At 36.5% G+C, this 17,780-nt stretch overlaps 1 protein-coding gene across 1 annotated transcript in view; it reads right to left on the bottom strand.

Moving 5' to 3' along the window:
* Positions 1–1,978: 1,978 nt before the first annotated feature.
* Positions 1,979–17,780, bottom strand: part of TMEM242 (transmembrane protein 242) — a 29,271-nt gene continuing 13,469 nt past the window's right edge. The window contains exon 4 of the mRNA XM_058168789.1: positions 1,979–7,103. Coding sequence (XP_058024772.1) covers positions 7,005–7,103 — 99 coding nt within the window. The 3' untranslated portion in view covers positions 1,979–7,004. The remainder of the gene's footprint in view (positions 7,104–17,780) is intronic.

The following is a 17,780-nucleotide window of genomic DNA, read 5'->3' as shown; positions in this document are numbered from 1 at the left end:
AGATACTGAGTAGTTTAGTGCTTTAATCTGAAATCTATTCAAATTCTCTGTATCATTCTAGATTTATGGAAATAAATACAGGCACAGACAAATCTTACGAAGGTTTTTAGAAATTAGCTATACAGACACATTAGCCTTAACAATTCTTAACGATGTTCTTAAAACCTACCCATCTTTCTGGGTACATCATATTTCTTTATGAAAGCAAGCCAGTTGGACTTAGTCCTACTTGATAATTAGTGTTCAGTGGTATTTAGCCAAGATTAATTTTGAGCCGGAATACAACATATGGAATAATGGCTAAGCTTCCACCAAAGTCCAATATTGATACATTATCTCTTCCCTTTTGGAGAATATAATGTTCTAGTAACATCTGATATGTTCTGAGTACATGCCTACATTTCACTGAGAATTTTTGATAGTTCACAGATGTATCCTTCGACAGCTTTTGTTAACGTTTCTTTAGAAATTTTGCTTCGAGTTCCGCACAAGAAACATTAACGTTCATTATTTGTCTGTCTCAAGATTCAACTAAAAATTCAATTGGAAAAAATTACGACCATATTAACTGGAATATTAACAGTCAAATATTAAGTCTTCAAAACAGCATTTAGAAGTTAATTCCATGTTTATATAAGTAAGAAATAATTTCCTGGTTTATGTGTGCATGCATGCATATGTGCAGATGTGTGCATGCTTTTGAAGCTGCTGCTTACGGTGAACACAAGCATAGTCACTATAAAATATTCAACACCTCATACATATCAAATAGACTGAGATATAGTTACTAGGTCAATCTTTTACAGATCTTGTAAACAAACTGTGGTCTGAATGTTATTTTAATTGTAAAGCAGATCTCATTTTTATGGATTACTTGGTCAAGTAGACAATCTTACTGAAGTCAGTTTAAGAGGCAAAGTTTTCAGCTAATAAGATCACTGGATATTCAAAATGAGCCTAATTTTTAGCTGATTCTTGCTAAGTAAGACAATGTTATAATCAGCTATGGATGCTGGTCAAGGATCATAACCCTAATCCCATTTATTTTATGTACATTCATAATCTACCTTGGAAAGAACTGTTGAATGGTCATATCCGTAAAGTATACAACTTTGTATAATACTCGGTGAAATAAGGAGAAATAATTTACTAATTCTTCCTTGCAGGCTTTGGGGTCAATCAGTGACTTGGAGATGGTAGATTCTTCATTCGGTTTCCAAAAATCCTATTAGTACTAATTAGTGGTGAGAGAAACCGTATTAGAAGTTGGTAGCAGGAAGTTGTTTCTATAATTTTTCCATAGTAACTGTTATTTCCATGGCTTGTTTCATAGACTAAGTACATTTTCCAGAGAACTCCAGCTAATAAAACTGATTAAAATTTAAAATTTGATAAAGAATAACAATTTTTACCATATGAAGTTTTACATTTTAATAAAATATATTTCTACAATATTACACATACCCCCAGGGTTTTTCTGTCTGATGAATTTTCTGCTGAAGTCTGTCTATAATCTCTATTACATGATTACAAGATGAATTTCTTGAGGAGGTCATAAGCAATCAGGAAATCAACTCGAATAGGATCACTGCAAAGCACAATGGCACACCATTTTTCTGTTAAATTAAAATTAAATTGCTTCTAGAACAAAGAAAATACAGCCCATTCAGTTGCTGCAAACGTTCCCCCCAAAAGACTTCCCCTCCAAAAAAGTGAGTGGAAATGTCTGTGCATCTTATAGAGCAAATATTGTGGTGGGAGGACAGGGTTGGTGATGGGGAACGCTGGAGCCTTCGCTGCCGATCAGCTGATTGGCAGTTGGATCGGCATCCCAGAATACCACCGATCAGTTGTTCTAGGCAGCAGGGATCGCTGCCTATTGCCACTCATTCGCCGCTGCCTGTTTGCAGCCACCTGTTTGTCGCTACCTATCAATGACGATCAGTGATGATTGGCGGTGGTGATTCCCGCCGAATAGAACAACTGATTGGTGGTATTGCGGGAGGCCAATCCAACTGCCAATCAGCTGCTTGGTAGTGAAGGCTCGTGTTCGCCAACAGCGGCAGCAGCTCAGCTCAGTTGACTGGTAGTGGGCACAACAGAGCAGAGCTCTGATGAGCCACATGCTGGGGCTGCGATAATGTGCTGAAGCTGACTAGGCTGTTTGCTGTTTGCTGCAAGGACGCTAGCCAGATGAATACCAGATAGATGCTGGGAAGTAGAGGCAGATTTTTTTTCTTGTTTTCCTCCTCTAAAGCTAATGTGCATCTTATAGTTTGGAGTGTTTTATAGTGTGAAAAATACGGTATTTCACATCCATAGAACAAGGCAAAATGCCCATTGGTAACACTTTGTCAGTGTGGCAAAGTGTTTGCCTAAAGAGTGTCACCCTCTTCCAGATATTACTGAATTGGTAGAAGTCACTAATGTAGATAGCCTTGAAGAAACCCAGATCCCAAGCCTTACAGAACTTTAAAGGTGACAACCAACACTCCAAATTGCACCCAGAAGTCAGCCAATAATCAATATATTATAGCTCACAAAGCAGCAATGTTACCTAGTCAGGTACCCATAACTAACTCAATGAATTCTGGATCCAGCTTGTAGTAGTAGTTAAGGCATCAGGCTAGAAACTGGGAAATAGAGAGCTCTAGTCTCACTTTAGGCATAAAGCTGACTGGGTGACTTTGAGCCAGTCACTCTCTTTCAGCCCTAGGAAGGAGGCAAGGAGGCAAACCACATCAGAAAAACCTTGCCAAAACACCTTCACGGACTAATCCAGGCAGTCTCCAGGAATCAAAACCGACTTGAAAGAACACACAAACGTCTTAGAACAGCGGTTCTCAACCTGTGGGTCGGGACCCCGTTGGGGGTCGAATGACGATTTGTCAGGGGTCGCCTAAGACCATCAGAAATATGGGAAGTATACTTGCGAGTTGAAGAATTGCATTTCAATGGTTGACTTCACAAGCCAGCTGCAGGCTCTTCAAATCGCTAGCCGAATTCGGCTTCAGGCGTGATCAATTAAAAAAGAGAGAAATCTTTGCTCTGATGTCTCCCTCTCAAGCCAGCTGCAATCACTCCCAATCACTAGCCTAATCTGGCTTCAGGCGCGATGAACTTAATAGGGGAGGAGTCTCCACTTTAATGCCTCCGTCCTCAAGGCAATCGCAAGCAGTTCAGATTGCTAGCCAATATGGCTTCAGGTGCGATAAATTCAAAACGAAAATAATTTTATGGTTGGGGGTCGCCACATCGTGGGGAATTGTATTAAAGGGGTCGCCACATCATGGGGAATTGTATTAAAGGGGTCGCAGCACTATAAAGATTGAGAACCACTGTCTTAGAAGATTTAATAAAAAATAAAATTAAACTGAGGCAGATCATTGCTTGTCCAGCTTAAAATAGCCCTCTTAACCTGGCACTCTCCAGATGTTTTTGAACAGACATTCAGCCAGCAAAATCAAATACTGAGATTTGGGGGGGGCTGTAGTTCCAACACATCTGGAGCAGGGGTGGGTTCTACTTACCTTTACTACCGATTCGCAATGGGATCACGCCGAGCTTCTGTGCATGCGCAGATGGTCTATGACAACATCCGGGTGGGCGGGCGGAGCCTGCCCCCAGTTTTACTACCTATTCACAAGAACCAGACCGAACTGGGGCAACCCACCACTGATCTGGAGAGGAAATGCTGGAAGGCTGTTTCAATAAACTAACTTTTTTTAAAATTGTAAATGCTCATGACAGTGATAACTGACGAAGAAAATTATCAAAGCTTTTCATGTATGAAAAAAAAAATCAGAGTGAACAATATATTCTTTGTGTTCCTTTTTTGTTCTTTTTCTTTATTCACAAAACCCTTTTGGGTATTACAGTTTCTAATTTCGGGATATAAATAAGTCCAATGATTTTTTTTATATATACACTGTACATAATCAGAAAAATCCTTTTTTTTAGTTACTCTAGTGGTCAAATCAATGAAAGAGTACTTAGGGGAATGCCATAAACAATTTGCCTTTTGAAATACATGAAAATATATTTTAGTTAAATCAGGTACTTAATGTTTGAGGGAACAAGTGTGATGAAAGGAAGAAAATTCCTAACTAGCATTGTTAGGAATATTCAGATTAACAGTCAAATAAATATTCTACATAGAGAATAAAGTTAGGGTTCTTTTAAACTAATAATCCATTAACTAATAATAAGGGAGGGGCACAAAAGCAACAAATACCCCTTACTCTTCTGTCACATTCATTTTAAACAGTTAGAATGATCGTTTTTCCACATGGCAGCATTTAATTGGCTTACAATTAAAACATTGTTTTAGAATCACAGTTTCACAGTTTCTAGGGTACTGACTCATAATTCACACGCTAGCAGAAAATCATCCACATTATCTCTCTGGGATTCCCAAATAGTCTTATAAAAAAAGAGAACTGGTCTGGCCACTCAGAAAAACTGCCTCAGACCAGTTGCTTCCTCTTCTCTAATATTTTAAAAGCAGCATCCTACTGTAGAGGGCAGAAAACAGCCACTCTTCCACTGAGAATGGAAAACTTCTATTTATAGAATGAGGGAAGACCCAGTTTTCAGCCTTTTTCTGAAGTTGGGCTCTCCACTAGAGTACAATTGGACTGAGGGACATTGGTGCTAAAAGGGAAATTGGTGAAAATTAAATCTATTTTCATGTTGTTGACAAAACGTTTGTCAGAAAGGAACAATTTTTTTCCTGTTTCGTCTAACCTTTGTGTATGCTAGTAAGAACAAAAGCAAAGCCCAGCTGGATCAGGCCAACTGCAAAAAGAACAAATGTGGAGAGCAACAGAGCTTCCTCTTCACTGCTGGTCCCAGCACTGATATGCAAGGAATGTCCCTGGGGACTCCAAAGATAGTTAGCGAACAGCTATTTCTGTCACCATGAGGCTCCTTATCAACTGTTCTAAGGCACAAGCTTTGACCAAATAGAAATCCTTTGCTTTGCTATACCATGAACATGCATTGTGGAAGTTTATGTAGCAACATGTCTTCTTCAGCATGTAAAATGACACCATTTTAGTAACGTTCTCTTCTTTTTCCTACAATGTTTCTATCATGATAAAGCTCAATACCTTTGATTTTTTTTTCAGCCACTGAATGTCAGTAATACTAGTTATATCCATGTTCTTCTCTAGATTTAAACAAACAAATTGCCATTCTGACTGAGAGAGTTTTTGTTTTTTCTTTACCCGTCGTTTTTTTATTGTACTATCTAGATCAGGGGTCACCAACCTTTTGGACCTCAGGGACCACTAAATTCATAATTTTAAATCCCGCGGACCACTAATAGATCTGCCTAATGACCGGCTGGATGGACGTGGCTAGGTGGGCATGTGACTGGGTGGGCATGGACCACCAGTTGGTGACTGCTGATCTAGTTTTACATTTGGAACAATCAGAATAATTTTCACCTTCTTCTCCAGACAAGATTCTCCCCAGATCAGATTTTCCTGTCCACTTCCCTGTATGACAGTTTTACAATTTTTTTAATATATTCAACACCAGCAGTCTGTTAATCCTCTGGTTCAAAAGATATCTCACCGGCTGGTACATCTAAAGATCTCTTCAGTTTCATTATCATATTAATGCAATGAAATAACTCAGCTCTGTTCTTCAACTACTGAACTGTCTTGTAAGGTAGGTTCTGGTACAGCCAAGAATATCACCAAATCCATGTTTGCCAGTTCCTTCCTAATTAGTCATGGCTATTCCCAAATAATACTAGTTTAGGGTTGTTTGAAAAGGAAGTTGGTTCCTTTTCTCCATTTCCAACTCGCTTTTAGGACAACTATCCAATGCTCAGGACTGTTTGTTTCTGACTGGAATGTTACTGCAATCCAAGAGACTGTTTGCTCAGAAGAGCAAACTTTTGTTCTCTTTGGATTACATCATAGTTTGAACAACAAATCTGAAATCTGCAAAGGCCCAACAATTTTTTTCTTTGGAATGTAACTAGAATAGTTTTTTAAATTTTTAAATAGAATAGTTTTTTGGAATGTAACTAGAATAGATGTTTCTATGAGTTAAACTAGAGTTTTACTCATAGAATCATCTATTACAATGTCCTTCCTGTCAAAGACTACTTCAGCTTCAATTGCAACAATACACGAGCACACAATAGGTTTAAGCTTAATGTTAACCGCTCCAATCTTGATTGCAGAAAACATGACTTCAGTAACAGAGTTGTTAATGCCTGGAATGCACTACCTGACTCTGTGGTCTCTGCCCAAAATCCCAAAAGCTTCAACCAAAAACTATCTACCATTGACCTCACCCCATTCCTAAGAGGTCTGTAAGGGGCATGCATAAGAGCACAAACGTGCCTACCGTTCCTGTCCTATTGTTTTCCTTCGTTATATCCAATTATATAGTTATTACATACTCATATATATGCTTATATATTGTATAATTATTTCATGCTTATGCTTATATATACTGTGTGACAAAAATAAATAAATAAAAATAAAATAAATAAAAATAGTATCAGAAATGGGCTCCCATATAGACCCACCATATGTTGTGTTTCTCTTTGCACTGAGAATCTTTATAGTCCTGGTTCTTGAAGGCTCATGCTAATACAGTGAACAAAGAGCAAGATTTAGTGACCATCACTTTATTTATATAATTTTTCACAAGCATTATTCAGTCTGCTTTAGTGGCTTATACCATCTTTTAAAAACCACTATGAATCACTGTGGCGGGGGGAACACATATGGATACTCTTACCCATTAACCTGGTCAACAAGTCATCTCTTCTCTAGGGTTAATGTTTATAACAATTTTAATCTTTTTCTGCACTTACCATCACTAAAGTGAAAACTACTAAGAGTAAAATTTACTTTTGCCTGGCAAATTAAAGGGGCATGTGTTGATACTACTGTACTAACTGCATGCCATTATGAATATGAATATTTTAATTCCTCTGTAGTTTTGTAAGGCTTAGTACAAATTCCTCCATATGATGTTCACTTAGATTTCCAAATGTCCTCCCATTCAACAGAATTTACTGCAGTTTTTCGAACTGATGGAAATAATGACTGCATTTTGTTCCGAAATTCATTCATCTAAAAAAAAAAAGATAACAAAATAAGTGTAAAACCACAACATCAAACCATAAATTCACTACATTGATAGTACTCTCCTCTCCTATTTTGAGTAAACATACACACACACACACACAAACAAACAAACAAGTTTTTCTTTATTCATCAACCAACAGGAGCAAAACAATGGATTGGTTATTTGGTATAACTAGGATGTAATATATTCCTGTTTGAAACAAACCAAATGAAAGACAAGCAATTTTGTAAATTCTTCTTATAAAAATTATCACTTCTCGTACTGGCTATAAAGAAAGCTGGTTAATATCATTTATAATAAACATGTATTTTGTTGCATCTTAGCCAAGATAAACCATGAAAGAGACTTAAAAGTTATGCAACAGAGAAAATCAGAAAAAATCTCTTAGTTACAAATAAATACAATCTTAGTATTTTAAGTGTCACTCCTGCATTATCATCAAAATTAAAGATCCAACTGATTTCCGATTAAGACTGCCAATTACCAGCTTTGACCAATATACCAACTGTATCCTTTCAGGGATAGTTTAGTTATTATCTATACATTGGAAACTCACCCTTAGATTATAAAGCACTTTGAATGGGACAATCGTTCCAATTGTACAGACTGTGATGGGTTGGTTAGTGAACTGAACGCTTATACACTTCTTTTGAAGCAACTGCACTGGTTATTAATTAACTTGCAAGTCGGGTTTAAGTTTCTGCTTATGGCCTAGAATGGAGGTCTCCAACCTTGGCAGCTGTAAGTCTTGTGGACTTCAACTCTCAGAACTCCTCAGCCACTTGGCTGAGGAATTCTGGGAGCTGAAGTCCTCAAATCTTAAAGTTGCCAAGGCTGGAGACCCCTGGCCTAGAAGACCATGAACAACTTGGGGCCAGGGGAAGGCTTACTGCATGTTATCTGAACCACAGAGTAAACAAGTGTTATGTAGCTTTCCTCTATGGTCATACCTAACCTTGGCACTGGTCCTCCCTCAGATTTGTGAGATGCTTCTTATTAGATGGTTTGGATGCCTGTTGAACATCTCTCTCTTCATTCAGGGTTTCTCCATAGGAATATGGGATGAAAGATTTTGTTGTGACTACAGTATTTTAGTTTTCTTTCTTTTTTTTAACCATGCATGGGTGTGAGTACTTTTATATAGGAAGGGACATAGAAATATGTCATAGAAATATAAGGGGTGTGCATAAGCGCACAAACGTGCCTACCGTTCCTGTCCTATTGTTTTTCTTTTCTTCTTCCTATATATATATATATGCTTATACCTCCTTATATAAACTCATATATGTGTTTATATACTATATAATCTTTTTGTATGATACCTACATATATTGTTGTGACAAAATAAATAAATAAATAAAATAAATATGAAATCATCATAATCCAATTTCAAGCTCACAGATTTTCTTCAAAGGAAAGGAATAAGTAAGGTCTAGTAGAGTAGATTTAGCAGCAGCCTTGTTGAAGTTAATTCATTCATGTCAATAACTGAACAAAACTGATTGAAAACTTCATGGATTCTATTTGAAATTCATAATAGAAGACTGGATATAAGTACAAAGAAACAGGGAAACGATTAGAAATTAATGCTGGAAAGTAAAAATGTATCACTCCCCAAAACTTCACTAAAAAGTGAACATTAATTTTATTACATTCTGATGAAACACCAAAAATGTGAACTCCAGCATTATTCTTTAGCTTAGGCTGATGTGAATTATTTGAACCCTACACAACATTTGTCTTGTCATCTCAGTAATGTGGAAGACAACTCTCTGGAGTCAGCTTCACTTTGGGAAGGAACTGGAAGGAAGGAAAGAAGGAGGGAGGGAGGGAAGGAGGGAGGGAGGGAGGGAGGGAGGAAGGAAGGAAGGAAGGAAGGAAGGAAGGAAGGAAGGAAGGAAGGAAGGAAGGAAGGAAGGAAGGGAGATCCTAGTTTGTCTCCTTGGGAAAGACATAGAACACAACTGGGCCTCTTCAAACTGTCAATCTTTTTACCATAAAAGATAAATAATTATTTTTCCCATTTTAACCCACCATTTATTCACCAGCAGACAAATATAAAGGCCCTGTAAAGTGTTTTTTATTCTATCCTGCCTTTTAAAACTAGATAAGCAAAACATAGCAGGTGAAGAGAATGCAAACTCCGCTATTACAGAGAGATTAGGCATCTGTTCATACTAGTCTGAATGGGGTGGAAAAGAGTGAAAAAGAGATTCCTGAAAATTCTGCAGAGACCATATTAGATCTTGGCTAGTTGCACTCTATCTCTAGAGTTTGGAGCAGGTGACAACTTTTTTTTAATGACCTAGGCAAAATCAGATGCTAATTAAAATGGAATTAATTAGCCAATTACCTCCTTTTAAGGTAAGCTGTTTAACATAAACTGATGAATGTCAAACCCCAAAGGAAAAATGATCAGGCTTATGAAACTGGTTAACTCCTAAGGAAGAAAAAGAGCTAGGTAGGTAAGAATGAGACCGGAACTGAGGCTGTGTCTTTGCTGCTGAAACTTGCAGGCAGGGTGGATACAACCAAGAATATGTCCTCACATTTAAAAAGATTTATGTAGAAGTTTAGGTAAAGGAGGTCCTAATCATCCGATACTTGTTACATTAAAGACGTCAGTCTTGAATTGTATCTAGAAAACTTTGGGACACAAACTCATATGTTGGTTTCCGGACAGGATGTGCCACAATCAGAACTTCTGACTATAGCATATTTTTTTCCTGCCTAGGTCACTGATGACATCAAATTTGCATGGAGACCATAATTCCCACAACACTGTTTTAGACTATCAAACTATGTCGTAAGGCTGTATTATTACTATTATCCTTTTCATCTTTCCTATTACCTATTCCTTTAGCATCTTATGATTATCAACTTTGTTGTTTGTTATGTTGATTGCTTCTATTTTGTATCTTATGACTATCACTGAATGTTTTAGCTTATGATTTATGATGATTGTATTATGATTGGGATCATGATTTATCACTTGTTGCTTGTATGTGCACCGAGAGCTTTTGAAACTGGAGACAAATTCCTTGTGTCTGTCCAATCACACTTGGCCAATAAAGAATTCTATTCTATTTGGAATACTTAACATCCGCTGTAGTTTCTTGGCTTTTGAAAACTTTTTGAATTTTTTTTCATTTTGTTGAAATGTTTTGATTCTTAAATCATACTCTGGGTTACCAAATAGGGGAGGCTGTAAATATAACAAATAAGGTTAAACAATTAATTTCCCTTTTAATTAGACACAGTGGAAGTAGTCAAAGCCTTCCTACTCACAGCAGTTCTAAAGGTTAATGTATTATACAAAACAAAGATGTTATGAATTTTGTCACAAAGACGATATATTATAAGGTCACCGAATCCCTCCCCAGTCTGGTTTGCACCCACCATCTGTATATGTGCAGTCTTCATTATAATTTGTTTTTTTTTAAAGGTCATAAATATTTTATGACTCATCCTTGCTATAAAATAAATGATAGTATCTGCTTTGTGAAGGGATTACAAAACTGATTTATGAAAACTATCATGATGAAAAGAGTCTTCATTACTTATTTCATGTTGCTTTCTAATTGCCGTAGACCACTACAAATTATGAAAGCTTTTTGTTTCTTCCTTTTTTTATCTTTAACAAAAACATTAGCTAGGTGAGGCAGATAAAGAAATGTTCCTGAAGCTGGCAAGTGTTACAACTGCAGCTTTAATTAAATACAAAGATACATTGCTTATTTCCTCTGGCTAAAAATAAATTACGACAATTCTGCTGGAAAACCATTACACATTTCTATCAAGTGGTTCTTCTGTTGATATAATGTAGCTATTATCATTGTATGGCAATTAAATTAAAACTGGCACAAAGATTGTAACGATTATGTATGTTCCTTTAAAATAACACATTCGTGAAAATCCTTGCAATTAGACAACGGTTATTCAGAAAAAGAAAAAAAAAACCTTTGCTGACTTAAGACATAAGAACTTTTGTACAATTCATCTTTCACAATAAATTTGCAAACAAACTGACTCTCTTTTAAATAGTACAAACATTTCTGAAAGACGAAGGCTAAGTCAGGAAACGCACAACACTTTGGATTTGGTGGATACTTTATTCTGATTTTAACAATACAGAAGCTTGGCAAATTTTGACATATGTCCTTGTCTTTTACAAAAAAAAAAAAGCTATCCTTTTTTAGGGTAGAAAAGCAGTAATATACTTTATTTTCTTCTTCTCAAACCAATACAAATGTCAAAGCAAACATAAAGCTATAGGAGAAGGGACTAAGACCATGAGAGTTTGAGCATCTCATAACCTAATTTCAACTTCATGAACTCATATACATTTATCAGCTCAATGTACATGTCAGAGTATTATGACGCTGCTTTAAATCTGAGAAAACAAATTACCTAGAGTAAGACAATGTACTTACTTGTTGGCTTCTTAATGTAAGGCTAAATAATGAAGGCATCCCAGTGCCATCTGTTCCTATGTATCACAATCTGTACTTTTGCCATACAATACAACATATAGATAGTCCTCAACTTACAACCATTTATTTAGTGACCATTCAAAGTTACAACTGAAAGTTACTGAAAAATGTGATTTATGACCATTTTCACCCTTATAACCATTGCAGCATCTCTGTGGTCATGTGATCAAATGCCAGACACTTGGCAACTGGCATGTATTTATCACGGTTGCAGTGTCCCAAGTTAGTACAATATCCTTTTGGGACCCTCTGACAAGCAAAGTCAATGTGAAAGCTAGGTTCGTTTAACAACCGTGCTACTAACAATTGGAATGATATATTTAACAACTGTGGCAAGAAAGGTTGTAAAATGGGGCAAAACTCACTTAACAACTGTCCTGCTTAGCAATGGAAATTTTGGGCTCAATTGTAGTCATAAGTCAAGGACTACCTGTACCAAGTTAGAGAAAAACTATTTTCACCTAGCCTAATCATTAAATAAACTCAGTAGGCGAAGACTAAAAATATAACCAAGAGACAGAAAGAATTATCTTAAATTAAAATCCAGTAAATTAAAACATCCTTAGAAAAGAATTGCTTTCAAATGCCAGAAAAGAAGGGTAGAAGAATATGGATTTGCTTCTCAAAGAGGGAATTCCACCTTTCAAGAAGTGGAACAGAGAAAGTTCTCAGCTATTTTGAATCAGATGTTCTTTAGCTAACAATACCATTGTCTACCTCTCATTAACAGATCATTATCTGGGCCTCTGGTGGCTCAGACTGCTAAGACAGTCTGTTATTAACACAGCTGCTTGCAATTACTGCAGTTTCAAGTCCCACCAGGCCCAAGGTTGACTCAGCCTTCCATCCTTTATAAGGTAGATAAAATGAGGACCCAGATTGTTGGGGCCAATAAAAGTTGACTTTGTATATAATATACAAATGGATGAAGACTATTGCTTAACGTAGTGTAAGCCGCCCTGAGTCTTCGGAGAAGGGCGGGATATAAATGCAAAAATAAATAGATAGATAGATAGATAGATAGATAGATAGATAGATAGATAGATAGATAGATAGATAGGCAGATCTACACCACAGAAGTTAAAAACTCTAAGGAAAATCAACACTTTGTTATAAACAGAATTAGTCCATATACAGAGTAAAGAAATCACATGATCTCAACATCTTGCTGCCAAAAGAACTGGACAGAGATGGCATTCTTAACTGTCTAAGATGTCTGAGATGTCTTCTAGGGGGTTACTGTGTTCAATGAAAAAGCAACTCACATGGATATGGTTATGACCAGATCTAATCACAAAAGGGTTAAGCAGTTGCACAAGCAAAGATGGGAAAAAGCAATCCCCAGTTCACATCACAATACTGAATAGCAAAGCTATTTAACTATTTAAAGCTATTCAACCCATAGAATCATCTATTGCAATATCCTTCCTGTTGAAGACTATTTCAGCTTCAATTGCAACAATACAAGAGCAAACAATAGATTTAAACTTAATGTTAACTGCTTCAATCTTGATTGCAGAAAATATGACTTCTGTTATTAATACTTGGAACACACTACCTGACTCTGTGGTCTCTTCTCAAAATCCCCAAAGCTTTAACCAAAAACTGTCTACTATTGACCTCACCCCATCCCTAAGAGGTCTGTAAGGGGCATGCATAAGAGCACAAATGTGGCTACCGTTCCTGTCCTATTGTTTCCTTTCATTATATCCAATTAATATAGTTATTACATACTTACGCTCATATATATGCTTATATATTATATAGTTATTTTCATGCTTATGCTTATATATACTGTTGTGACATAAATAAATAAATAAATAAATAAAATAAAGCTGAGTATATGGTCACTGCAGACTGGGAACTCAATCTGGCACAGACAATAGTTCTAAATAGTTTAAAATAGTTCTAGGTTTACATCATAATCCTGGTCCAGATTTATTTTTAACCTATAGCATCTTCTCCTCTAGAACGTTTTCATCTTCATTCATTTGAAACAGAAAACTGGTTAAACAGGTCTATGACTTCCCAGTGTTTCAGGATCTACTCCCAAGGCAATTTAGTGTAAAGTGCACACCTTTTAAAGTTTTGAATCTAGTTCATGACCTGATTTATTAAGGTTCTGAATATTGAAACTGCAACACTTTTTCAATAATGTAAACTTGTATGAGATGATAGAGAAAAACAATGCATCGAAATCTAAAACTAAAAGGGGAAAAAAAATCCATGAAGGTTGTCCTATCTCCTCTCTTGCCAGCAGGTGTAGCTGTAGTGCTACAAAGGACATTCCAAGGCATCTTCTTCAACTGCATCCAAGATAAATGATTGCATCATTCCCTGTTTTTATTTTTCATTTTAATGAAAGTCTTAATTTTCCTAGTAAGACTTATTTTATGAAAGGCTACCTAATGATAATGGATGTCACTATGGTCTGTCTCTGAAGGTCCTAGGCTATCTGAGGCAATCAGAACACCTACAGTTAATCTTTCCACTCTAACATTTGTGCCAACAATGTTGATGACTAATGTTTTTAGGGGTTGAGCTTGGGACCATTTCAATTTTCTCTCTCATTACCTTTTGGTTTAAACAGCTGTTGTAATCATCATGACTCATAATGTAGCTAGTGAATATGACTGCTAAATGTCTACTGGTAGCCAAATTATATTTCTCATAATACTACCTCCATCTGACAGATGGTCAACTTGAAGAACACCAGATCATCCTTTCTTATATATTTTATGAAGTATTGCTTTTTGTACGACATCTCTTCAGATTCAGCTGGGGAGAAGTGTATGAAATCTCTATGCTGAAGTTATTTTCCTTGATCATTTTAGAATAGTTTACACCTCAAAAATGAATTTTCGTGGCACTTCTTGTTTTCTCTCTATTTCCTACACTAGAAGATCAGTGGTGGGTTGCTACTGGTTCTCCCCAGTTCGGGCAATCCGGTAGTGGGCAATGGTGAGTTGACAGTGAGTTTTTAACCCAGCTGATAGGCGCAGCAAAGCGGATTGCCGTGCCTCAGCTGTTCTGAAAATCACACAAAGCAGCACTTGCACGAAGCAAACCAATGGTAACACCAGTTGAAGCCCACCACTGTAGAAGATGCATACTAGATGTAAGAGCGGACTCGTATCTGCTGAATATTTATCATTCATGATTAAACCACAATTGCTGGGTTCACACAAGAAGCTAAATAAAGATAAAATAAAATCTTAAGCACTGTGTGAATCCAAGCTGAGGTCACCTTCACATGCAGCCTTTGTACCATTCTTGGATGGCATCACATCTCTGCAAGCCTACTTCATAATCCCCATTTGATATCTGAGATGACTGAAAGTCTTGGGAGGTGATTTTGGACTGGAATGTCATAGTCCTGCAGAGCCCATGTTTCTACTGGTAGAGCTTCTTTCTCAGCCTGCCTCCCAGGTTCTCCTCCTTGTCCCAATAAAGCTTCACCTGTGCCATATCATCTTTTCAACTTAGCAGAGAAGCAAGCAGCTCTTAAACAGCCAATACAGTGACCCTCCAATCTTTCCTCAAATCAAAGAACAAGAACATCATGAACTGAAGGTACAAAAAGAATATGGGGCGCCAAGCTCCAATTTCTGCTGGAGGAAATGCTGATCAGCTCTGGTGAATTTTTAGCATTTCAATTCAGCAGCAATGAGGATCCCTCTGAGGCAGTTAGAACCTTGTTCTAAGGCTTTGGGGGATGAAAACTGTACGTCAAGACAATCAAATTTTGTTTTCATCAGACCAGCTAAAGGATCAGCTGTTTTTTTAGAAATATACATTGATGGCCCTGAGCAACAAAGCTTACTGCTTCCCCAGAGCATTATTACTTCCATAATGTTTACTACCTCAGAGAACAATACATCAGTTTAACAGATCCAAATTCTATTTATGAAATAAAAAGTGAATTTCCAACGCCCCTAACGCTCTTACTCATGAAAATGCTTCTTTTTCTTTTCAGACCTGACTAAAAAAATAATAATATGGCAACACTTTTTTTTTAACTGACATTTTGTCTCATACTGAGATTCTTCTAAATAGCTAATCTATGATGATGTAATCTGTTAATTGGCTCTTAATTCCTTAAGGGAGCACTGCCGATGTCTTTTGTATGATATTTCTGGTGCACAATTGAGTCTGCTAGTTTGCCTAACTATTTGGGGCAAACAAAATTTACTCCCAAAGCAGCACCTGTAGCTAATTACCACAATCTATGTGTTAGGTGTAAAACCTTGCATGCAAACATCTCTCTCTTGGTTTTTTGTTTTTTTTTAGATTCACAGAACAAATAAAACACATGCTGTACTAATAGCATAGCCATGTGCAGAGTTAAATGCAGTGCAATCTTCCAGGTGCTGCTCAACCACACTTTCCAGAATCTCCATACATTGTAATCTTTGGTGAAGGATGCACCACAGGCTCTTCACCCTTAATCAGAGTTGCGTACAAATTATGGCTATGATTTGACAATGGGGAAAATCCTGCATACGTGTGTAAAAGTGTCGTACCCAGAATTTAAGGATAATCCTCTTTTCTGTTCCTGAATCCTATCGGATTTTTCTCTATTTTTTGCAGCAACTTCACCTTTGCAATTATTTTACAATTTCACCTACACACTCTCACATTCCCATATAGCAAGAGCACATGTAGATGATCTTATTCTATTATTATGTCAAATTTTATTTGGATGAACCAATTAAAAAAGTAAGTGTACTAATTTATTTGAATTAAAAAATACAGAAGGAGCATGCCACTGTGGTTTTTTGAGATTTAAAAAATAATTCTCTGTCCTACAATTCTCCAAGTAATATGCCCTGCTCAATTTCCTGACATCAAAAGAAACTTTAAACCAAAACCCTGTGGTGTAGACCAGGAGTCTCCAACCTTAGCAACTTTAAAATTTGTGCACTTCAATTCCCATTGAACTCTGGGAGGTATAGATAATGTGGTCTTATAGAAAATCAACATTATTACTTAAGTAGCCAAACCAATCAGTGATAGTTTCAAACTCTATTCAAGTAAATATATGTCTTTGCAACATGACTAATAATCATTGATAATGAAGCTAGAAGAAATCTACTGTAGGTTGTTTTTAATCTCTCTTTATCTTTATCTTTATCTGCAGGTTTTTGCTACTATTCCAACATCTGAAAAATGTGGAAAAATATTGCTCAAGATAACAGCAGTGGACACATTATGCTGCTTCCTGTGTTTCAGAGAACCAGGGAAGAATTAAAGAAATTAAATATTGGACAGAAAGTGTATCCTAATGGCTCATCCCCATAGATTACAGAAACGCAGTGCTTATCAAATTATACCATGTTAGACTTAGAATAACTTTAGAATAGAATATTCTAATGTACCTCTCTATGACTCAGTGTCACTGCTATGAGGTGGAGGAACATATAATTGTTTAAAAAAATAAACCAAACTCTACAAATAGATGTTTTTCATAAATTTTTTATTTGCAGAATAGTAGCCCAAAACTTGCAGCCATTGTTATATTACCCTTAGAACTATATAATTACTGCTAATAAATGTATAAACCTTTACAAGCTGTTACTAGACAAAAAATACTGTATTGCTGGCAATTCCCTTCTTCTTTAAGGCAGCTACGAAATTCAAACCTCAGTTTTTGTTTTAAAAGAGAATTCTGAACCATGTATTGGTAATTACAGCTACCAGATCTGGGCAATCAAAATACAGATGGCCACTAGGCGATATCAAAGAAAAACAGAACTTTCTAACTCTTTGTTGCCATCTAGTGATGATCCAGATTTTTATAGCCCCAATTTGGTTGCAATACAATAAACATTAGTAGATACTAAAAACATATTGTTTATGGAACCCTATCTCACTTTACAAGTCTGCCTTTCTGATATATTTCAAGTTGAAGTTTCTGTGAAAGAGAAGCTACAAAATACAGGGTTATCTTTTTACAATATAGGTAGTCCTCAACTTACAACCACAATTGAGTCCAGAATTTATGTCGCTATGTGAGAAAATTGATAAGTGAATTTTGTCCTATTTTACGACTTTTCTTGCCACATTTGTTAAACGAACCACTGCAGTTGTTACGTTAGTAACACAATTGTTAAGTAAATCTAGTTTCCCCATTGATTTTGCTTGTCAGATGGTTGCAAAAAATGGTCA

The sequence above is a fragment of the Ahaetulla prasina genome, chromosome 1 (assembly GCF_028640845.1).
Source record: "Ahaetulla prasina isolate Xishuangbanna chromosome 1, ASM2864084v1, whole genome shotgun sequence".
Lineage (NCBI taxonomy): Eukaryota > Metazoa > Chordata > Lepidosauria > Squamata > Colubridae > Ahaetulla > Ahaetulla prasina.
Note: the sequence above shows the minus strand (reverse complement) of the source record. Positions and strands in the feature narration are given on the sequence as shown.